At 38.3% G+C, this 19,035-nt stretch overlaps 1 protein-coding gene across 5 annotated transcripts in view; it reads left to right on the plus strand.

Annotated features, from left to right (window-relative positions):
- The window catches only part of tcf12 (transcription factor 12), a 101,012-nt gene that overhangs the window by 17,129 nt on the left and 64,848 nt on the right, over positions 1-19,035 (plus strand). For all 5 annotated transcript variants that reach the window (XM_049594516.1, XM_049594524.1, XM_049594541.1 and 2 more), the window contains exon 5: positions 7,719-7,821. In XM_049594516.1, coding sequence (XP_049450473.1) covers positions 7,719-7,821 — 103 coding nt within the window. The remainder of the gene's footprint in view (positions 1-7,718; positions 7,822-19,035) is intronic.

Here is a 19,035-nt window from a genome sequence, read left to right on the forward strand (position 1 = left end):
TTAGGAATGCATCTTTTAACCAGGCAGCTAACTGTTAACTGTGGTAAATCAAGCCAGTGCAGGTGATTCATGTGTTTAAGCTTGGTTTTAATGAGATTCACTGACATCCAGTTGGCACATCTCCAAGGCCACTGGTTTGTTCCTCCACTGGCCACTCATATTCTGTAAACGCCAGCACGAGTAAACTGTCATAAACTGTGAAGACATGATGGCTGATAGCTCTGTGTTCAACTTGTAATCCTGCACTCACAACGGGTTTACACATACTCAGTATCATTGGAGATATTGCAGTAGAGTATTTACAGTAAATTGTTTGGGTTTTTTTTCCACTGCAAATGGCACCCAGATACTATTTGTTGGCTTTATTAGATTTGGGGTAACACAGTTCCATCCTCTGTAGTGGTAATAAGAAAACTTATGCAGTCAGTTCAACTTATTCGTCATATGTAAAAGAAAACAAATAAAAAACAACATGAAAATATCAGGCAGACAGTCACTGTTTCAAGTTTGAGCAGTGCTGAGAAGGGGGGGGGGCTGCACTGACACATAAATTAGATAATAGTTTTCTGTAGCACATCCAAACACTTCTTTGTCCATGACTCATATGCAGCTGGTTTGAAGCAAAAATTAAGGTTTTGTCTTTCAGTGTTGTTGCAGTGTTGGGCCACAATTTGTTTGACTATGTGAGGAGAGGGCGTGTCTTCTGTGCAGGAAGGCAATCCAGGCACTGCAGAAAAAAAAACAAGAAAAAAAAACAAGAAATATATATCAACAAGGAAGGACAAGCCTTCATTGTTGTGGCTTTAAGCCCAGATGAAGACCTACAGAGGTCGAGATATGTTGGTTCTTTGAATGATTGAGCTGCTACAATCAGAGGTTTTTAATTATTCCTTCCAGTTTTTCTTCAGATTATATTATGATACATTGTTAGTGATCACAGATCTACACAAAGGACGAGAATATCCTCATCTTTTTTCTTTAAGTATACAGTAATGTTGCTTAGTGACAATGCACACTTATCGCACCAAAAAATGCTATGAATGTGTATTGCATTGAAATAATGATAATAACAGTAATAATAATAATAATAATAATAATAATAAGTGTGCATATTAAACTGCATCTCTATTATTCAGTCAAAGCGAGAACATCTCACTGTGTGTGTGAGCAAGTGTGAACAGCTCTCCCCCTGTTTGTTTGTCCCTCACACGTTGGTTGTTCTAGATGCCCTGTATGAATTTCATTTAATGTCAATCTCCTGTCACTTTCCATTAGATTTCAGTTAAATGTCAGAGCCACTCGGGCTGCGTTACCTTGTTTATTTCTCTGTGCCCTTCCCGAATGAACATCTACAGGCTATGGTAACATAGGCAGCTTGATTTGAATTATAAGACAGAGACGCTTGAGATATCTGTGCTCCAGGTGCATATAAATGAGTGTTTCTGACATTGCAAGGCACAGCATCAGCCAGCAGACAGCTGTTTGCACCACCATAAGGCGTTCACGCAAACAAGCACATGCCACACTCTTCACACTCACACACACAGCTGCATACACACCTCATATTGATACAGACTTGATTTATATAGCCTATGGATTAAATTATAGATGAATTCTTAAAGAAGTAAGCAGCATATCTTGTGAAACTGAGTAGTCTACAATAATCTGTTTGCATGATTGAATGTTTTCATTTAAAAATGTGTTTTAGGATTGTTCTCTATCACAGTTATGACAGTGCTTTACCAGATATATTTAAACACGTGGTGGCAAAAGTCAATGCAGAGAAACGTGGCAAAAGAAGCTATAATGGTTGTCAGTTATTAATATATGACCATTAAATCACGGTTAAGAATATAATAACTGATAGTGCTCTGAGTTGTTGCAGCACTAATTTGTAGTCAGGTGACTAAAAATGGAGTATCAGTATAGCATTTAACAGCCAGTGCTGCAGCAAGCCATTATTATTTTCTAAAAGTGAGATAAGCTGATAAAATTGACAAATTCTGTATATAGTAGTAGCATAATGCTCTTGAGGGCACTGTATCGGAGAGGTGTCAGACCAACCCAAATGATACAGTTCCTCTTAATTTTTATTTAAAAAATAAAATAAAGATTTTTATTTAAATCCAATATGTACTTTTTTGGCGCCCTATTTGGTCGCCTATCTAATCAATGAGGAATGCAGTAACACTTGACTATTGCTGCTGAAGCAGTTTGACTGTTTTTGTCATCATACATACATGTGCCAGAATTTCAGTACTGAAATGAAAATCACACAGTATGAGGAAGGCACCTGCAGTTAACTGACAAAAATAATGATGTGTAACATAAGTGGGCAGGCTGGCTAAATATAAACCATCTAAGACTACTTCCTACATGTTTTCCCTCCTTTTTTTTTTAAAAGAGGGGGGCTGAGCTTATTGATGCACACTTTAGGCAAGTGGCTCACATTTACAACTACGAGTACTGGCAATCTTAAGTCACCATTTTACTCAGATAAATCTTAAAGAAACAATTAAATCTAAAAAAATCAGTATCTCACGAAACTGTGGTGTTAATGCTGAATGCTGAAAAGCTGAAGCTAAACTGAATTGCTGTCTTTGAAAGTTGAATGATAGCCATGATATATGAAAGATGTGAAACACTGTAAGGTTATGGCATTTCTAGCTGAAATTATGAATATGTAAGGACAAAAAAATTAAAACAGTAAGTTCATTGTGTGTATATGAGTTGAAGCGTGAAATGGTTTTAATTCAGAGCATTTCATCCATTCATTTTCCCCTTAAAAATGTGGTATATTTCTTGATGTATGAAAGGTATGAATGATAAAAGTAATATAATATTGGGTAATATAGTAACGTAATGTTACGTGCCAAAAAACATTGGGGAATAATAATACTAGTGTTCACACCCAATGAAAGTTATAAAATGCAACATTTTCACGTTAAAATGTCTAAAACTGTCTAAACATTTGTTATATATTTTGTATAGTTGTGTACTTAATATATTATTATACAAAATGTTTCCCACAATGTTCAAACCCAGAGGAATCTGTAATTTTTTTCAAGGTAACAGTGTGTTTCATTTGCATTATCATTTAATATATTATTATTAGTATCAAAGCATTACTGAAACAGTAGTAATAATAATATTTGAAATAGTAATCATAACATGAATAAACGTTAATAAAATGAAAATATATTACTTCATTCATGGACATGATTTTTGCCTGAGACATTCACGTAGATTTTCATTGGCAGTGATGTTTGTTCAACTATGAAGACAACAACTCCCATGATCCCACGCTATTTCATGATGTCCTCAAAGGCTGTCTTTTGTTGTTTGGATAGAGAGACCCCTAGCATCAAAAATTAAACATTGTGGGTTGAAAAGCGTCAATTGTATGTTTCTGCGCATTTGCAGAGATGATTATGTCTCTTAGATTTTAAGATGTCTTCTTGTCATTCTCTACTTCTGCTTGATTTTGAAAGTCAGTGTTAGCAGCAGCATTGTGTTGTAGAACATCTTGGTTATTGTTGTTTTCCGTGGTGAAAATAATAGCCTTGGCCGTTAGGTGTTTCTAGGAATGCCTAGTTTTATTACTTTGTTAACTGAGAATCAAATAATTGATTAAAAATGAGAGCTATTTCTCAGATTATGCTCTATTCACAATATCTGTCCAAGGCTCTCTGAAGACATCCTCAGTGCTTCATCTTTCAGTCTGTTACAAAGGGAATTCAGTCTTGTCCCTGAGCTTGTTTGAGCTGGTGAGCTATGAGTGTGTGATCAGTCAACTGTGAACAGTCCCGAGCCCTGCCGTGCTGACCTTGGCTCGCAGCCAGCCGCTGTATCCTGGGCAGCTGTGGCTGTAGGCTGGCGGTCTGACAGTCGGGGCTGTGCCCACCACTGCCGCACGACAACCCCCACTTCCCCAGTGCCCTGCTCCGACTTGATACTTGACCCCACACGCATCCATCATGACCATATCATTACTTCCCAAGCTGCCACATGCAGCCACACGTTCACCTGGGATGCAGCACAGAGTGGGGAAGAGATGACTTTTTAAATGTTGCAGCGAGTGATTGGGGGACTAGGCGTGATCTTCGGCCTGCACACTGCCACAGTGATCTGACAGTTATTTAGCCAATAGTGCCAACGCAGCCCCGTGGCAGCGATGACAGCGTGTGTTAGTGTCTCAGATAGATGTAGGCCACCAGTGTTTGGGAATGATGAGGGATCTGTGATTGATGATCTAACAGTCCCAGAGGAACAAACACATTTGAACACACGCACACAAACACACACAAACACTTACACACCGAGCCTGGATTGACACTGGCAGTCATAACAATCAAAGAAGACTTGTTGGTGAATGAACGAACTGCTCATCACCACCAAGTGCTTTCTAATATTTAGTTCAAGGAATAGTTTGACTATTTGTGAAATTTGTTAATTCGCTTTCTGGCAAAGAGCTGAGATGATTAGATCAATACCATCCCCATATCTGTCCGTTAAATGTAGGCAGGGCAGCCAGGGCTAAGATTGAAACCGGGGGGGAACACCTTGCATTAAAGCTCCCTCATTAACACATGATATGTTGTTGGTCTAATCTGGAAAAAAGACGAAACATACAAATGACAATTCACCGGTTTGTGTCTTGGTTGAAAGTAGTTGCCAGGACAGGGTTTCCCCAGACCCTAAAGAAGTCTTAAAAGGCGTTCAGTTCATTAATCTAAAAATGAGGCTTTAATGGGTATTAAAATATCTTAAATCAATCTATCAAAGGTCTTAAAAATGCTAAGAAATGGGATATAGGATTTTAGGAATAGTTTTTTTCTGGCGCTGCATTGTAAAATCTCAAAATGAGTGGAACCCCCTATTTTTTAAGTTAATTCCCAAATGCCATAATAATGTCACGTAGATCAGGATAGTGGAGCCAACAACACTCATGCTTTGTTTCCAGCCATGATGTTCAGCGCAGAGGATTCACTGTCTGCTAGCTAGCTGTCGCTGTACTCTGGACAACATACGGAAGTGCAGATTCAATGAAAATTGGCTATTTAACCAAGATGAATCAGGTACAAGGCAATACATACTAGCTCGGTGTATTCTATGCAAAAAGTTTTTTCAAACTTGGCATGATGGGAATCAAAAGAGTGGAATTCCATATGCAGAGTGAGTCACAAATTGACAGAAAAAAAAAATCCCTTTGCCAACAAATGCCAGGTATTTTTCCACAAAATTAATGTTTAATGTAACAGTGAACATTTGGGCAAAAATGTCCCTAACCCTAAGCAATCAATGTTGGTTCATGTCTTTTTTCTTCAGTTTTGGTCAATGCAAAATTGGTCATAAATTCTATTATTAGAGGTGCTGATAAGTGTTTTTTTTAAGCCAGGCTAGCTGTTTCCCCCAATTTCCAGTCTTTATGCTCAGCTAAGCTAACTGGCTGCTGTCTATAGCCTTAATGGACAAATATCAGAGTAGTATCAGTAAATCATCTAACTCACTGCCAGGAATTCCTTTAAGTCTGTAGTTTGAAATATTTTCCTTGTTTTGCTGCAGAAGAGAGGAGATGTTTTGTGCCTGCTTAGGTTAGCTGTGTATGTGTAAGTCTGTGTGTGTTAGTTTGCTCGAGCCTCTCTCACGGGGCTGTTGTTGTTATTGAGTCTGTTCATGGTGTGATTAACAGTATGTGCGGCCTGGCAGGAGCACAATAGGGAATCTCTGAGGATTCCCTCGACACAGCACAACACTCCACTGCCTTTGAAATTACTCCATCACCATTCACTCACAAAAAAAGATGGATAATAAGATTTACTTTTTTTTTTTTTACTGTATGTTGAATGCAAAGGGTATGAGTTGGTGAAAATAGCTCCATAGAAATGCAAGCCCACTGCTGGAGTTAATGTAGTTTGGGGAGATGTATTTGACTGGAGCATAGGAGGATTTTCACAGGGCTTGGGATTAGCACTGTAACAGAGTATCTTTTATTACATGGGACCCGAACCCGAGTTTCAAAAACCATACTGTGACCGATATTTAGACCTAAGCCCCCGAAGCTGATAACTGTCATGAAAAGGCACTGTCAAGCTGCAGGAGAAAAGGCAATTTTTTTAAGCTGCAGGTACCTGGGAATGATGTAGGATTGCATCTCTCTGTTTCTTCCTCTTCTGTGTAACAACACATTCTTATGAACAGTGGGCAGATATATAACCCTGTTATCATTATAGATAAAATGGGAGAATTTAAAAGGAAACTTTAAGATAAACAAATATATCATGTTTTTATGTTGTTTATAGATGTATTGCAATAAAGATAAAGCAAAGTGTTTTAGGGTCCAGCTTTCTAAAGCATCACCTGCTTTGTTGGTGATGATAAGTTGACATTAAGAAGCTCATAAGCCAAGTTATTTATTTATGTGTTTATAGCACAAATGCTCCTTAACAATAATGACATTTCACCCTGCTTTTTAAGACTTTGGCAAGGATTTAGATTTTCCATTTAATTACAACCTTTAGGAGAGCACTGAATCAGAAGTATTTTCATTACAAAACCGGCCCCCAAAATGGTCTCACAGTGTTGTGGAAATAAATTGGGTTGTTTTTTTTTTTTAAGATATACTATGCAGGATTTCCCCTAAAAACAATGTATAGACCCATAGAATTAATCCCTCTGCAGAGACTCGGCCCTCTGCCTGCCTGTGTATCCACACAGCACTCAGGTGAGGTTGGAGCTTAATGAAAACGTAGCCACTAGGCGCCAGACCATAAGCAGCAGGCATCCAAGAGACACAGCAGGGAAAAAATGCAAATATACTGAACCAAAATGCCAAATGAGAGTGAATTTGGGATTGGCCTTTACTTTCACTTTCATTGGCGAGCGTTTTTGCGAACAGTAACCAGCAATTCTGCACAGTATACTTTTACACGAATAGCTTATAAAGCAATTTATTTCACTGAGTCAATATGGTTTAGGCACACTTCAGTCTATATGAGGGTATGACATCCAGAAGCACCTGTCATGAGGCTCACCCAGTGTACATAGCAGTTAAAGTATTACATTTAATAAGAGGAGGGAAGTAAGAGTAATAAACAGTTGAATAATGATATAATAAACAGAACAAAGGTTAAATAAATGATATAAAACAGTAACAGCAGCAAGTATCATAACCACGTCCACCATCATTATCTTAATTGTAATCTATAAAGATTGCGCGTAATAAAAAATAGCGGTGGAGCATTAATAACAGATTCTAGGTGAACGTAAGGCTGAAAAGGTGAGTCACTTAAAAGCCTCAATTGATGTCGCTGTCCACAGATTCAGATAAAACATAAAGGGAGGCACTGCAGGCAGGTAGCTTTCATATCCACCAGGCATGACTGATCTTTGATAACGTAAAAAAAAAAAAAAAAAGTAAAACATACCGTTGTTGTTTCTTCTGCACAAATAGGTCCACTGAATACTTGTATCTTCATGGCACATCATTGTGTTATAATGTAAACATATTATGAATGTGAAACAACAGTAGAAATGTCAGTAGCAGAGATGTTAGATTCTCTTTTATTTGTTTGTACTCGTAATGCACAATAAAGGGGACAGTTCATTAGCATAACCGACCAGTTGTGCTCTCCTCTTCCTAATTAGTGGTATGCCATATCACTCAATTAGTGAAGTTGCCCAATAATGTGCTTAATATTCTGATCTCTTCCCCCCAGGGTTTCGCTGACAGCCCTCATTACGGCGATCATTTGAGTGACAGTAGATTAGTGTCCCATGAAGGATTGTCCCCAACACCTTTCATGAACTCGAACATAATGGGTAAGTAAGTGATTCTCTTCAACTCACCCCTCACATGCCCTTTGGTAGTGGGAAGACATCCTGTTAGAAAAATTGCCTGATTGAGGTTAAGGCACATCATGCATCTCAAGGTAGCAGTACTGAAAGGCTTGCCAGGCTGCAGGGGCTATTTTTTTTTCTCTTCCATCTCCTGCTGTCTTTATTTCCTCCCTTAATCCCCCTCTCTCGTCTCTCTGTATCTCCCTCTTCCTCCTCCTGTGATGACCCTCCCCCAGGCTAGAAGTCACGCCATCAGTATAGCTTTCTGTCATAAGAAGCCGTCTCCTAGACATCAAAACTGCCCTCAGCGACTTCTATCGGCAGGAGTGATTTTTTGGGTGTGAGGTTAAACAAACTTGTAGCAAAGACCTTCTCACACATGCACATCTTAGACATGTAGAATTTTATTATAGGTTATTTAACAGGGTTCAGTATTTCTGGCTGTCTTCACCTTTAGGTTTGTCAAATCATGTTTGTCCCCATTGTTTGCTTGGTTGAACCACTGCTTGGGTCCTGATATAAAAATGAGGTATTGTATATCTGCATTTAATATTTAATTTTAAGAGCAAAGCATTTGGGGATCGCCTTTTATGAGTGTTTGTTAGATCCGATGTACCCACACAGCCCTATCAGATTAGCCCAAGCACCCTTTTATCGACACCATCCGTCATGTTCACAGTATGCTCGTTTTAATAGATTTTAAACTGGATGTTATATAATACTATTAATTAAATAAAAGTGAAAATAATGACGTAATGCTTCTGCAGTTGTTAATGTTCAGGCTCTCTCTCTTCTCAGTTCTGTAGGTGTAGGTTAAATGTTTCTGCCATATGAAGTTGCAGAAGCTTTACATCTCTGCCATTTATCTGTTACTATTATGGAGATTTATTTTGACTTCTCTTCTCATTTGGGAACTAGTTTTCACACACTCAATCACATGTGGTGTTCAGGTGTAACAACTGACTCAGGTTGGTGGAGGTGTGGTAGCTGGTAGTTTATTGGCTTTTATTAGAATAAATATACTAAAGATCGGCCTATTTGTTGACTTTCCTGCTAAGCACAATTGTGTGGATGATTTTTTTAATTTCTAAGATTTGTATTAGGGCTGTCCCGAATACCAGTTTTCAGGCATAGAGGCTGATGTGTGGTTGTGACAATTAGTCCTTTTGTTAGAATGCAGGTCACAGTAACATTAGTAATAATAGCTAGAAAATAAATACATTGCAGGACGGCTAAAGTCACTTTCAATTTCCAGGTGGTTTGCTGAGCTCGTTGTAGATTTGTGATATGCCGGTTTCCTTTGGCATATCTGTCTCTTGACTTTTAGGCGGTCACTCTTTGTAAATTTTGAAACTATTCCAGATGCCTGATTTTTTTCAACATCATGCTAACGTTTCTGTAAGCCTGTCACGGGTGGTCAAACTATTGTAGTCAAAAAAGGCGGCCTAACACTAAGTTTAAAGTCCATGCCTGAGAATAACTAATAATAATAATAATAATGCTGATGTATAATTGATTATGTTGGATTACTATTTCCTAGATTATGGGCTGCTTGAGAACTTTGGGGTGATGGTGTAGAAAAAACAGAGCATTGGAATACTGATTCAGACATGGATAGGCAACGATAGAATCTTTGAAGCTTTGAAGCATTCAGGTCAGCCCTAATTTGTAGTTTGATAATGATTATAAAAAATCCCCCCTTTTGCAACCACCTACGTGTCTGAGTAAGTTCTCATATTATAACAATTAAAAGCTGTGTGTTATCCGGCTCTTTGGCCTGGCATCGTTGTGATGTGTAACCACTTGACAGTTTTATGGCTAACTACATCTCAGCTCATTATGTAATGACCCTGGAGACTGGTTTCCAAGAAAAGCCATTAGTTCGCAAATGGGTGCCGCTGAATTGAAACAAAATCTTATCTTTCTTGTAATTGATCACATGACTGTTTCTCACACACACACACACACACACACACACACACACACACACACACACACTGCGTAACCCTCCCCCTTTTCAACTGCGTCTGTAATTATGCTTACGAGCTGCAGAATATGGATGTGATCTGTTGCAGTGATATGTCAGATTTAGACAGGGTGATTGTAAACTTGGAATTGCCTGTGCTTATCTCAGGCTAGGCATTCAAGATGAGTGTGGTCTTATTAAATTGTTTTTCCACAGTAATATCTGGGATTTACATATCATTCAATCATGTGTGAGGGGTTATTCCTCATCGATGAACAGGGTAGAACAACCACACAACAGTAAAGTATACAGTTATACTATGATTTCTCATGCAGTATTGATATTAATGGTTAAATCCAGTCAGTCAGGACAGTTTCTGAACTGCTGAACAGGTTGTTTCCACTCAGGAAGCATCTTAACATCTTAGGTTCTTGTTCACAGCACACAGAGTCATTTCTGAACTTGTGAGCTGGCCACATAGTCCGTCGTTCCATTGGGTGTGTGAAAATCTTGGGCGAGATGTAAAGCAAATGGTTTGCCTGAGTCTGTGTGCAACAATAAAATACTTGCAAGTGTACTGGTAGATTACTTCGTAACTTGAATACTGTAATTCTGTTGCTTACTACACAATCACTGCAAGATAAAACAGCTGTTGTCATAGTAGGACTTCTTTGCAGTTCATCCTCTCACCGCCCCCTGTACCTATGGGGTGCCGTTTGTAAAGTGGCTCACGCTGAAAATAACATCAACATTTTGCCGCATTTAGCTTCAAACAATGTTTAAAAAAGTGCTGTGAATTTTTTACCGTCACCTTTTACCACATTTACAGCAATATTTGTTGACTTAGAAATATATTAAATAGTTAAATCTAAATATTAAATGTGGCACCTAAATGTTAAATGTTAAATCTAAATATTAAATCTAAATCTAAATGTTAAATCTAAATGCTAAATATAAATCTAAATGCTAAATATAAGTATTAAATATAAATGTTAAATCTAAATCTAAATGTTAAATGTTAAATCTAAATGTTCTGGGTGAAACTAAATATTTAGCTAATATGCAAATTCACACTGCCGGTCACCGGAAGTACCAAAATAAAAGCTTGAGATGGTCAGACTGTGTTTATAGAATCAAATAACGAATTAAAACCAACTTATCGGGGGAAATGAACACTTGAACATACATTAGCGTGATAATAACTACCCAAAATAACAAGAAACATGTTTGGAGAAATTTTATTTGACGTGTACTTTGAGTTGTTAGTGTCCCTTCGGAGGGACTAACAACCTAAGCTAAGCTAACAACCGTTAGCTCTTAGCACCGTTAGCAGTGTCTATAATGACTCATTAACTCTTAAACGGTCCGTGAAAAAAATATTTTTTTCCAGCGGATGTCTTAGTTAGGGCGGCACGGTGGTGTGTTGGTTAGCACTCTCGCCTCACAGCAAGAGGGTTGCCGGTTCGATCCCGGGCGTGGGAGCCCTTCTGTGTGGAGTTTGCATGTTCTTCCTGTGTCAGCGTGGGTTCTCTCCGGGCACTCCGGCTTCCTCCCACAGTCCAAAGACATGCAGATTGGGGACTAGGTTAATTGGTAACTCTAAATTGTCCGTAGGTGTGAATGTGAGCGTGAATGGTTGTTTGTCTCTATGTGTCAGCCCTGCGATAGTCTGGCGACCTGTCCAGGGTGTACCCTGCCTCTCGCCCGATGTCAGCTGGGATAGGCTCCAGCCCCCCCCCGCGACCCTCAAGAGGATGAAGCGGTTAGAAGATGAATGAATGAATGAATGAATGAATGTCTTAGTTACAACATGATTGAGCTAATCAGTCAGCAAAGCAGTTTTGTGTTGTGATGTGTGGTATTTATTCAGTTTTGGGAAATCACGATGTCTAGAAAGCATCAGTGGCGGCAGCAAAGCTAACATCAGGACGTCATCTGTTAAAAGCCTCCCGTTGTTGGATACGACATGAAACTACTCCAGTTAGCTCAATCATGTTGTAACTAAGACATCCGCTGGAAAAAAATATTTTTTTTCACGGACTGTTTAGAGTCAATGAGTCATTACAGACACCGCTAACGGGGCTAACAGCTAACGGTTAGACCCGCTAATCTACGATAACCATGTTATTAATTTCAGAACGTGATAGTAATGTTTGTTCGATCATTGTGTTTATAGACTTTACAAACACCAGATTAGTCTAAATGGTGATATAGTGACATGAAAAATGTGAGGTATGCATATATATATATGTAGCTAAACTCCGCTGGTTTTCTACCCGGAAGTATTTGTGAACAACAAGGTGATTCCCTCCGAAGGGACACTAACAACTCCAAGTACACATCAAATAAAATTTCTCCAAACATGTTTCTTGTTATTTTGGGTAGTTATTATCACGCTAATGTATGTTCAAGTGTCCATTTCCCCCGATAAGTTGGTTTTAATTCGTTATTTGATTCTATAAACAGTCTGACCATCTCGAGCTTTTATTTTGGTACTTCCGGTGACCGGCAGTGTGAATTTGCATATTAGCTAAATATTTAGTTTCACCCAGAACATTTAGATTTAACATTTAACATTTAGATTTATGTTTAGCATTTAGATTTAGATTTAGATTTAACATTTATGTTTATATTTATATTTATATTTAGCATTTAGATTTAACATTTATATTTATATTTATATTTAATATTTAGATTTAACATTTAGATTTAGATTTAGATTTAGATTTAATATTTAGATTTAACATTTAACATTTAGGTGCCACATTTAATATTTAGATTTAACTATTTAATATATTTCTAAGTTAACAAATATTGCTGTAAATGTGATGGTAAAAAATTCACAACACTTTTTTAAACATTGTTTGAAGCTAAATGTGGCAAAATGTTGATGTTATTTTCAGCGTGAGCCACTTTACAAACGGCACCCCATATGTACCAACACGTTGTTAAAAGAAAACTTCATTGCGTGCTATGTTGAATTCGTGAAGAAAACTTTTCTAGCATGTGTCCAACATTCTTTATGAATTGAAGTAAACAGGGACTGTGTTTAACAACAGCAAAACTATATGAAAGCATGCTTTAAAAAACACTTGTGCAGTATAATCCAAGTCTTATTAATCCAGTTTTATACTCAGCACTTCCTAAACACATGCATCTCACTAAAATGAGTAAGTATAAACCACTTTGGACTATGAGTAGTGCCTGAGTATGCGCGTATGTGTGAGCTCTGCTTGAGCAGAGACCAAACGCAAACACGTGCCCAGGCGTGCTTCTCGACTGTGCACGAGACTGTTCGTGTTTTAAATCCTAAGGTTTTAGTGCAAATGCTTGTGTTTAGGAAGTACTGACCATACGACTGGATAAATGAGACATAGATGATACTGCAGGATTTGTTTTAGAGTTTGTAAACTGATGTTTTGATAAAATTTTGCTTGTTAAACACAATCCCTGTTTATTTCAATACATGAAGGAAGTTGACCTTTTTTGGATTCCCTGTTCACGCTTGAGGCATGCTGATGGGGAAAGTTGAGTCTCTACAGGGCGTCCGATTCATACGGGCACAGTCACTGTGTCTTAGTTATAGGCTTGAATCACATACTTGGTCACTTCCACTTGAATTGTTTCTTTACTGTTGCTATACAGCGAAGGTGTGTAAGGATAGTAGGTGGGTGTGATTTTGAAACATATATGGAGGAAATACAAAGCATATTGAACCACAGTACAACAGTAGGCTTTTACACATATTATTGAAGAAATTCTCATTATATCCCTTTGTTACTAAATTAACTTAACAGCCAAAGTGCCATGACTCAAATTATAAAACACTGCAAATGATCATGGCTATCATGGCTTTCATAAATAGCATAAACGGGAATTGTGGTGGATAATAACACTAAAAGCATTTAATTATGAATAAATAAAACAACCAGTCAGAGCCAAAGAACAAAAAACAGTCCTGCCTTCTCATTCAGTGGCCTCTCTTACACCTGTGAAGCTGAGTGCTTGTCGAATGTCGGTGAGTGAAGATGCTCCCAGTTGGTCGAAGGCTCTGGATACTGAAATTTACTATATGGCTCTTACATATAAAGTCAACTTCAACAACAGGACTGCTGACAAAGCAACCTGATTAAATTCTTTGAACCTTATGTCTGCTGTTATAAGTTGGACTTGGAAACTTAGCAAAGAGGTGCTCCACCTGTGTGAGATGAAATAACTGGTTATTAGTTTGTAGTCCTAAGTTGAAAAAGAAAAGCAGAAGACTAACAGACTAACAAACATAACTAGCCTACCCATTTTGCAACTGTATATTTGTTTAGATTTAAGCACTGAAAACCAGTATGTTGAAAATATAAAACTGGTAATGAAGTGGCCAGCGGTCAGCCTGATGTGTCACTACCCCGATGACCTTTCCATGTTTCCTGCCTGTTTTCAGTGTATTGTTCCTTAAAGGAAGTGCCCATTTCATAACCCTGATGACAAACTTTCCATGTTTACATGCATTACTTTATCAGTACAGTAGATCTAAACCATGCTTTGTGTTATAAAATGCAACACTGATTACAAATTTCCTTTGGAAAAAATACTTCTCTCTTTTATTTTGCTGTTGCGAGAAATATAATTTCAGTTACGTCATTTCTCTCCTGTTTATCAAATAACACTGTTGCTTGGCCAAACAGCTCCGAGATTTAATTTACTTTTATATACAGATCTCTAGAGTTTAAACATAATAGAGAGCAGCAGTCTAGAGGAAAAAACAATTCTTAAGATTCAATTTAAAACACGGACCACTGTGAATGTCTGCTCCTCTGCACCCTCTGTGATCCTCTAACATGTGCCCACCAAATGTCAAAACAAGACTTATAATGTAGATCAAAGAAACCAGAGACAAACATTAACTAATGATTTATTAATATAGTGTTCTGATCTTGTATATTATGATTTACATGTGGTAGAAATTTGGTGTACTGTGGAAACACTGGACCAACAGTGAAGCTCTATCCTGCTAAATATAGCGCGTGATAATACCTGATCACAACATCGATACTCTGTGTGTAGTCTTGTGGTAATGTGCAACTGATTATCTCTTTTGGTATTACAGTGTACTGAGTGTAGTAAAGTATTATACATATTTTTAAATGTGCTCAGAGTGGCGTGACTCACAGTGACTAGGAATCCCTTGTACACACTGGGACAATGAAAAACATTAATCATGTCAATGTGTATGTAGCTACAGTAAACATCACGATATAAACATTTTGATTAGAAAAATCCAGCTTCGGTTCTATGGATTTAGTAGAGAGTGAGGTTATAAAGTCATAGTGGGTGTTGGATGGTTGACAAGGAGAGGGGTGTGTGTTGAAGATGAAGAATGGGGTTTGGGGTAAGTACCGGGGGGGTCACTGACTGCTTAACGGTGACACTGTTCTCTCCGGGGGCCGACTCCCATGTTAGCATGGATCATCTGGTCTGGCCCTCACGTGCATTGTAGCCCCACCCTGTTGTGCTACAATCCTCTTACTAACCCCAACGTCATCCACTGCATGCTGCCGGACAGGTGGCAGCCACATTGTTCCTGCTTATTATAGGTCACTATAGACAAACTTTTTCAATCTCAGCCATGTGAGTCAGTTTGACTCAACCGCTGGTCACATGTGTTGAAAGAGGCTACGCTTGGACAGTCTTTACTGACATATCAGTGATTGCGGCCTTACAGATGGACAAAAACTTTTCCCACTTTTAGATTAGAGTGTCACACATATGCACAGTCTTATGAGATGCAATAGGTGGTAAACTGGGAAAAGTGTCTTTGATCAGAGAGGCATTTTGAATCACAACAGAGAGACGCACAAGCTGAAATGATATATTACAGTCACATTGTAATCATATTTACATTGTAGTTCTTATGTATACAGTACATTGTGAAAAATGTCCCTTTCACAGAAGTACCTGGTGATATTTTGATATTATTTCAAGGCCGTATTGTCTACCCGTATTTCAGCCTGTTGTGATGAAAGAGCATCATTTCACTGAAGTACTGTTGGGCCGTTGGACATTGGAAACCTGTGCCGCATTTTCAGGTCTGTTCATTCTGTTTAAACTGTTTCTGCACAGTTGCAGATAAAGGTAAGGCGGCACCACTATTATTAATATTATAGTACTTGTAGAGTTCAATTCTAGTGGTGGCTGCGTAGGATTGTTTCTGACTCCTGTGATGCAAACCTTCCAGTAACTCAACAACGTTGTAAAGCCAAAATTTGAAATTTATTAGAATAGAGATAGATCTAATCATTTCCAAAAATCACAACACATTTTTATCCAACTCAGTATTCTGCTTTAGTCCATATCCGCTGGCATTCAGCCATTCAAAACCAACATTTTCACTGCGGTCCAAACACTGTTTGCTCTCCTGCTTGCCGCACACAATGGGAGGCAGCACCTGTATTAACAGGACAGTGTAGCAGCAGTCTAACAGCACCATAAATAACCTACAAAAAAAGATCATATTATTTATCTGTATTCGCTCGGTGCTTGATCGAGACGTCATCCCTTTTATATCAACAACAACTGTAGAAAGATATTGAAGAAAAAGCCAAATGGAAGCTTTCTAATTAGGGATTTTTTTTTTTTTAGGGTGATGACGTCATTAAATATGATGCAAGACATTCAAAGCGTCATTTAAAAAACCTCAATAGAGGCTTCTAATGTAAAAAAAGACATTCAGTACAGCCAAACACTGAAGCATCTCTGTTTAATAGTTGTACATCGCTGATTATCTGGCAATTTAAATTCTCATTATATTGTTTCTAATGAAGTGACATTCACTAATGACTTGAAACCATGATTGGCCAGACTTTAAGACAAAAGATAAGTGTTTTATCCTCCAGCTGTTCCAGGATTACACATTCATCTTTTAAATTTACACAGTTGTTATTCCCGATTGTCTCATGTTCCTGTGCAGCTGATGAGTTCAATGATATAATTCACTGAGCCCCTCTTCCCTCTCTGTATGTAGCAACGCTTGACTTGAAGTCTTCTGCAGGTCTTGTAGTGGAGGGTTGTTTCTCATTCAGTTGCTCTAATTGTATAGCCACAGGGATAGCCAACAGTTCATAGCCCTGACAAGGAATAGTTAGATCTAATTACCTGCTAAGATTTTTTCTTGTGGTGTTAGCTTGATGACGGGGAGCCAGTGGGGGAGGTTGATTTCAAGCAATCTGGGCAATTACCACAGGCGATGAGCTGAAAGAGCTGCTCTCTGCTCTTTTACTTCACGCTGTATCCTGATTGGACGTGTGTGTGTGTGTGTGTGTGTGTGTGTGTGTGTGTGTGTGTGTGTGTGTGTATGCTGCTTAATGTTTGCCTTTTTGCCATTATTTACTTAATGGACTGATATTGTTTTCCACCAAGTATAGAAAGCCTTTTGATTCTCAGGCCTAACCTCGGATGATGCGTTAAAGTTCCTGTGCTAATTAGCGAGACAGGGTTGATGTAGCTTTTCACAGCCGTCATTAGTCACAGTTTGTGGCCCTTTATTGGAATAAGTAGTGAAAAGTCTTATGGGTCATCAAAAGACCCGTGCAATCCATTAGTTTTATTTGTTTTAAATTTTATAGGCTAAAATTACTACATATATATTTTAATTCTTACATGTTTTAAGACAACCTTTCATCACAGTCTGACTCTCTGTCTTGTATTTGTTAGAAATTTGGCCTGGCTAGAAAGGCATGGACCATGAGAACATCATGGTTATAACAATAAAATTAGCCAGATGTAGAAAAGCCATTGTCAGGATTTCTGTCTGCATTTGTGAAACACAAACACATTTTCATAGTCCTCAAAAAGTCCAGAAGCAAGTCTCCATCTCCTGTCTGTATCACGCGTAGTGTTATGCCCATGTTTACTGTGATAAATTTATTGTATTGTCCTACATAACATTCAGGAAATGGTTTTAATGAATATAAACAGTTAGGCCTGTCATGGTAACTACTTTTGGTTGACGATATATTGTACCAGCAATAATTGGGATAAATTATATTATTGTCATTTTGGGACCATTTTATTCCACTGATATAATGACAATATAATAGCATAATAATGAAAGTATACCTTTTCAAAGAGCAGTGAACTGTTCATTCTTAAGAATATTAAGACATTAGAATTGAAAAAAATATTTAATGTATTTCTAAATAAGTAATTTATGCCAGTTAATATATATAAGAAAGTATATATAAAATTTTAGTACCCATAGCAGTAGCCCAAAATTACTCAGCTGCCGTTACTTCCATAATACCCCTGACGTGCTGCCGGAGATGGACAGCCTGGGAACTGGACACTTTGCTGGTGGTTTTACGGAGTGGAGGATGAAGTTGTTGGAGGGTACAACTACAAACAACAGACCTTTTACCAGAAGTTTGCAAGCTAATGACCATCAGGACTGTGCGTCTTCCTCTCCAAAAGTGCAGCTGTAGGCTACTGGTCAACTACACTGTGTCGTCTTCGAGGTGTTGTTTTATTTTTCTTCGGACTCACACAAGTAGGCCGGGGATGGAGAGCAAAAAAAGGGAGAATTGCTGAGCCCAAGTCTTTTAATGGTTGGGAAAATCCTGCTGTTAATTCTGATCATGTCGGCTAAAATGTTGGTGACATTCTTGTGTAAACAAACACACAAACAATTGATTTCAGCAAAATGATCGAGGTCATGTCTATGTATCATATGATAAATCGCTAATGTAATTATTGTGACAAGCCTACAAACAGCTGACTTTCTCCTTTGATGTTTTCCTCCTACTGCATAGCTGTGGTCATGACTGCTTGTGCATCAGTTCTTTCCAGCCATGTGCCTGAGGGCGTGATATCACAGCTGCTGAGTCGCACCTTCTTCCTCACGTTTTTGTGGTGTGCTCCATATATATTACTCATACAGCTTTAGCCCGGCATGAAAACTAATCAGTTTAACTCTGTCATCAACACACACATGCAGCCACATGCATCCTGCTCCCAGCCCGTACACATACACATGTGACCCTAATGTGACTACCTGTCGTTCTGCCCCATCCGCCGCACATTGCCTTAGTGCAGAATTTGAGAGGGTGTTGAAGGTGCCTGTGACCCTTAGCTGCCGGTAGAGACAACCTCTGAATCACCAGCTTTAAAAAATCCTTGTGTTAGTTAAACAGAACATTAAAAGTCACAATGAACTGTTGTTTTTTATTGTTAAATAATTGCTG

The sequence above is a fragment of the Epinephelus fuscoguttatus genome, linkage group LG2 (assembly GCF_011397635.1).
Source record: "Epinephelus fuscoguttatus linkage group LG2, E.fuscoguttatus.final_Chr_v1".
NCBI classification, from domain to species: domain Eukaryota; kingdom Metazoa; phylum Chordata; class Actinopteri; order Perciformes; family Serranidae; genus Epinephelus; species Epinephelus fuscoguttatus.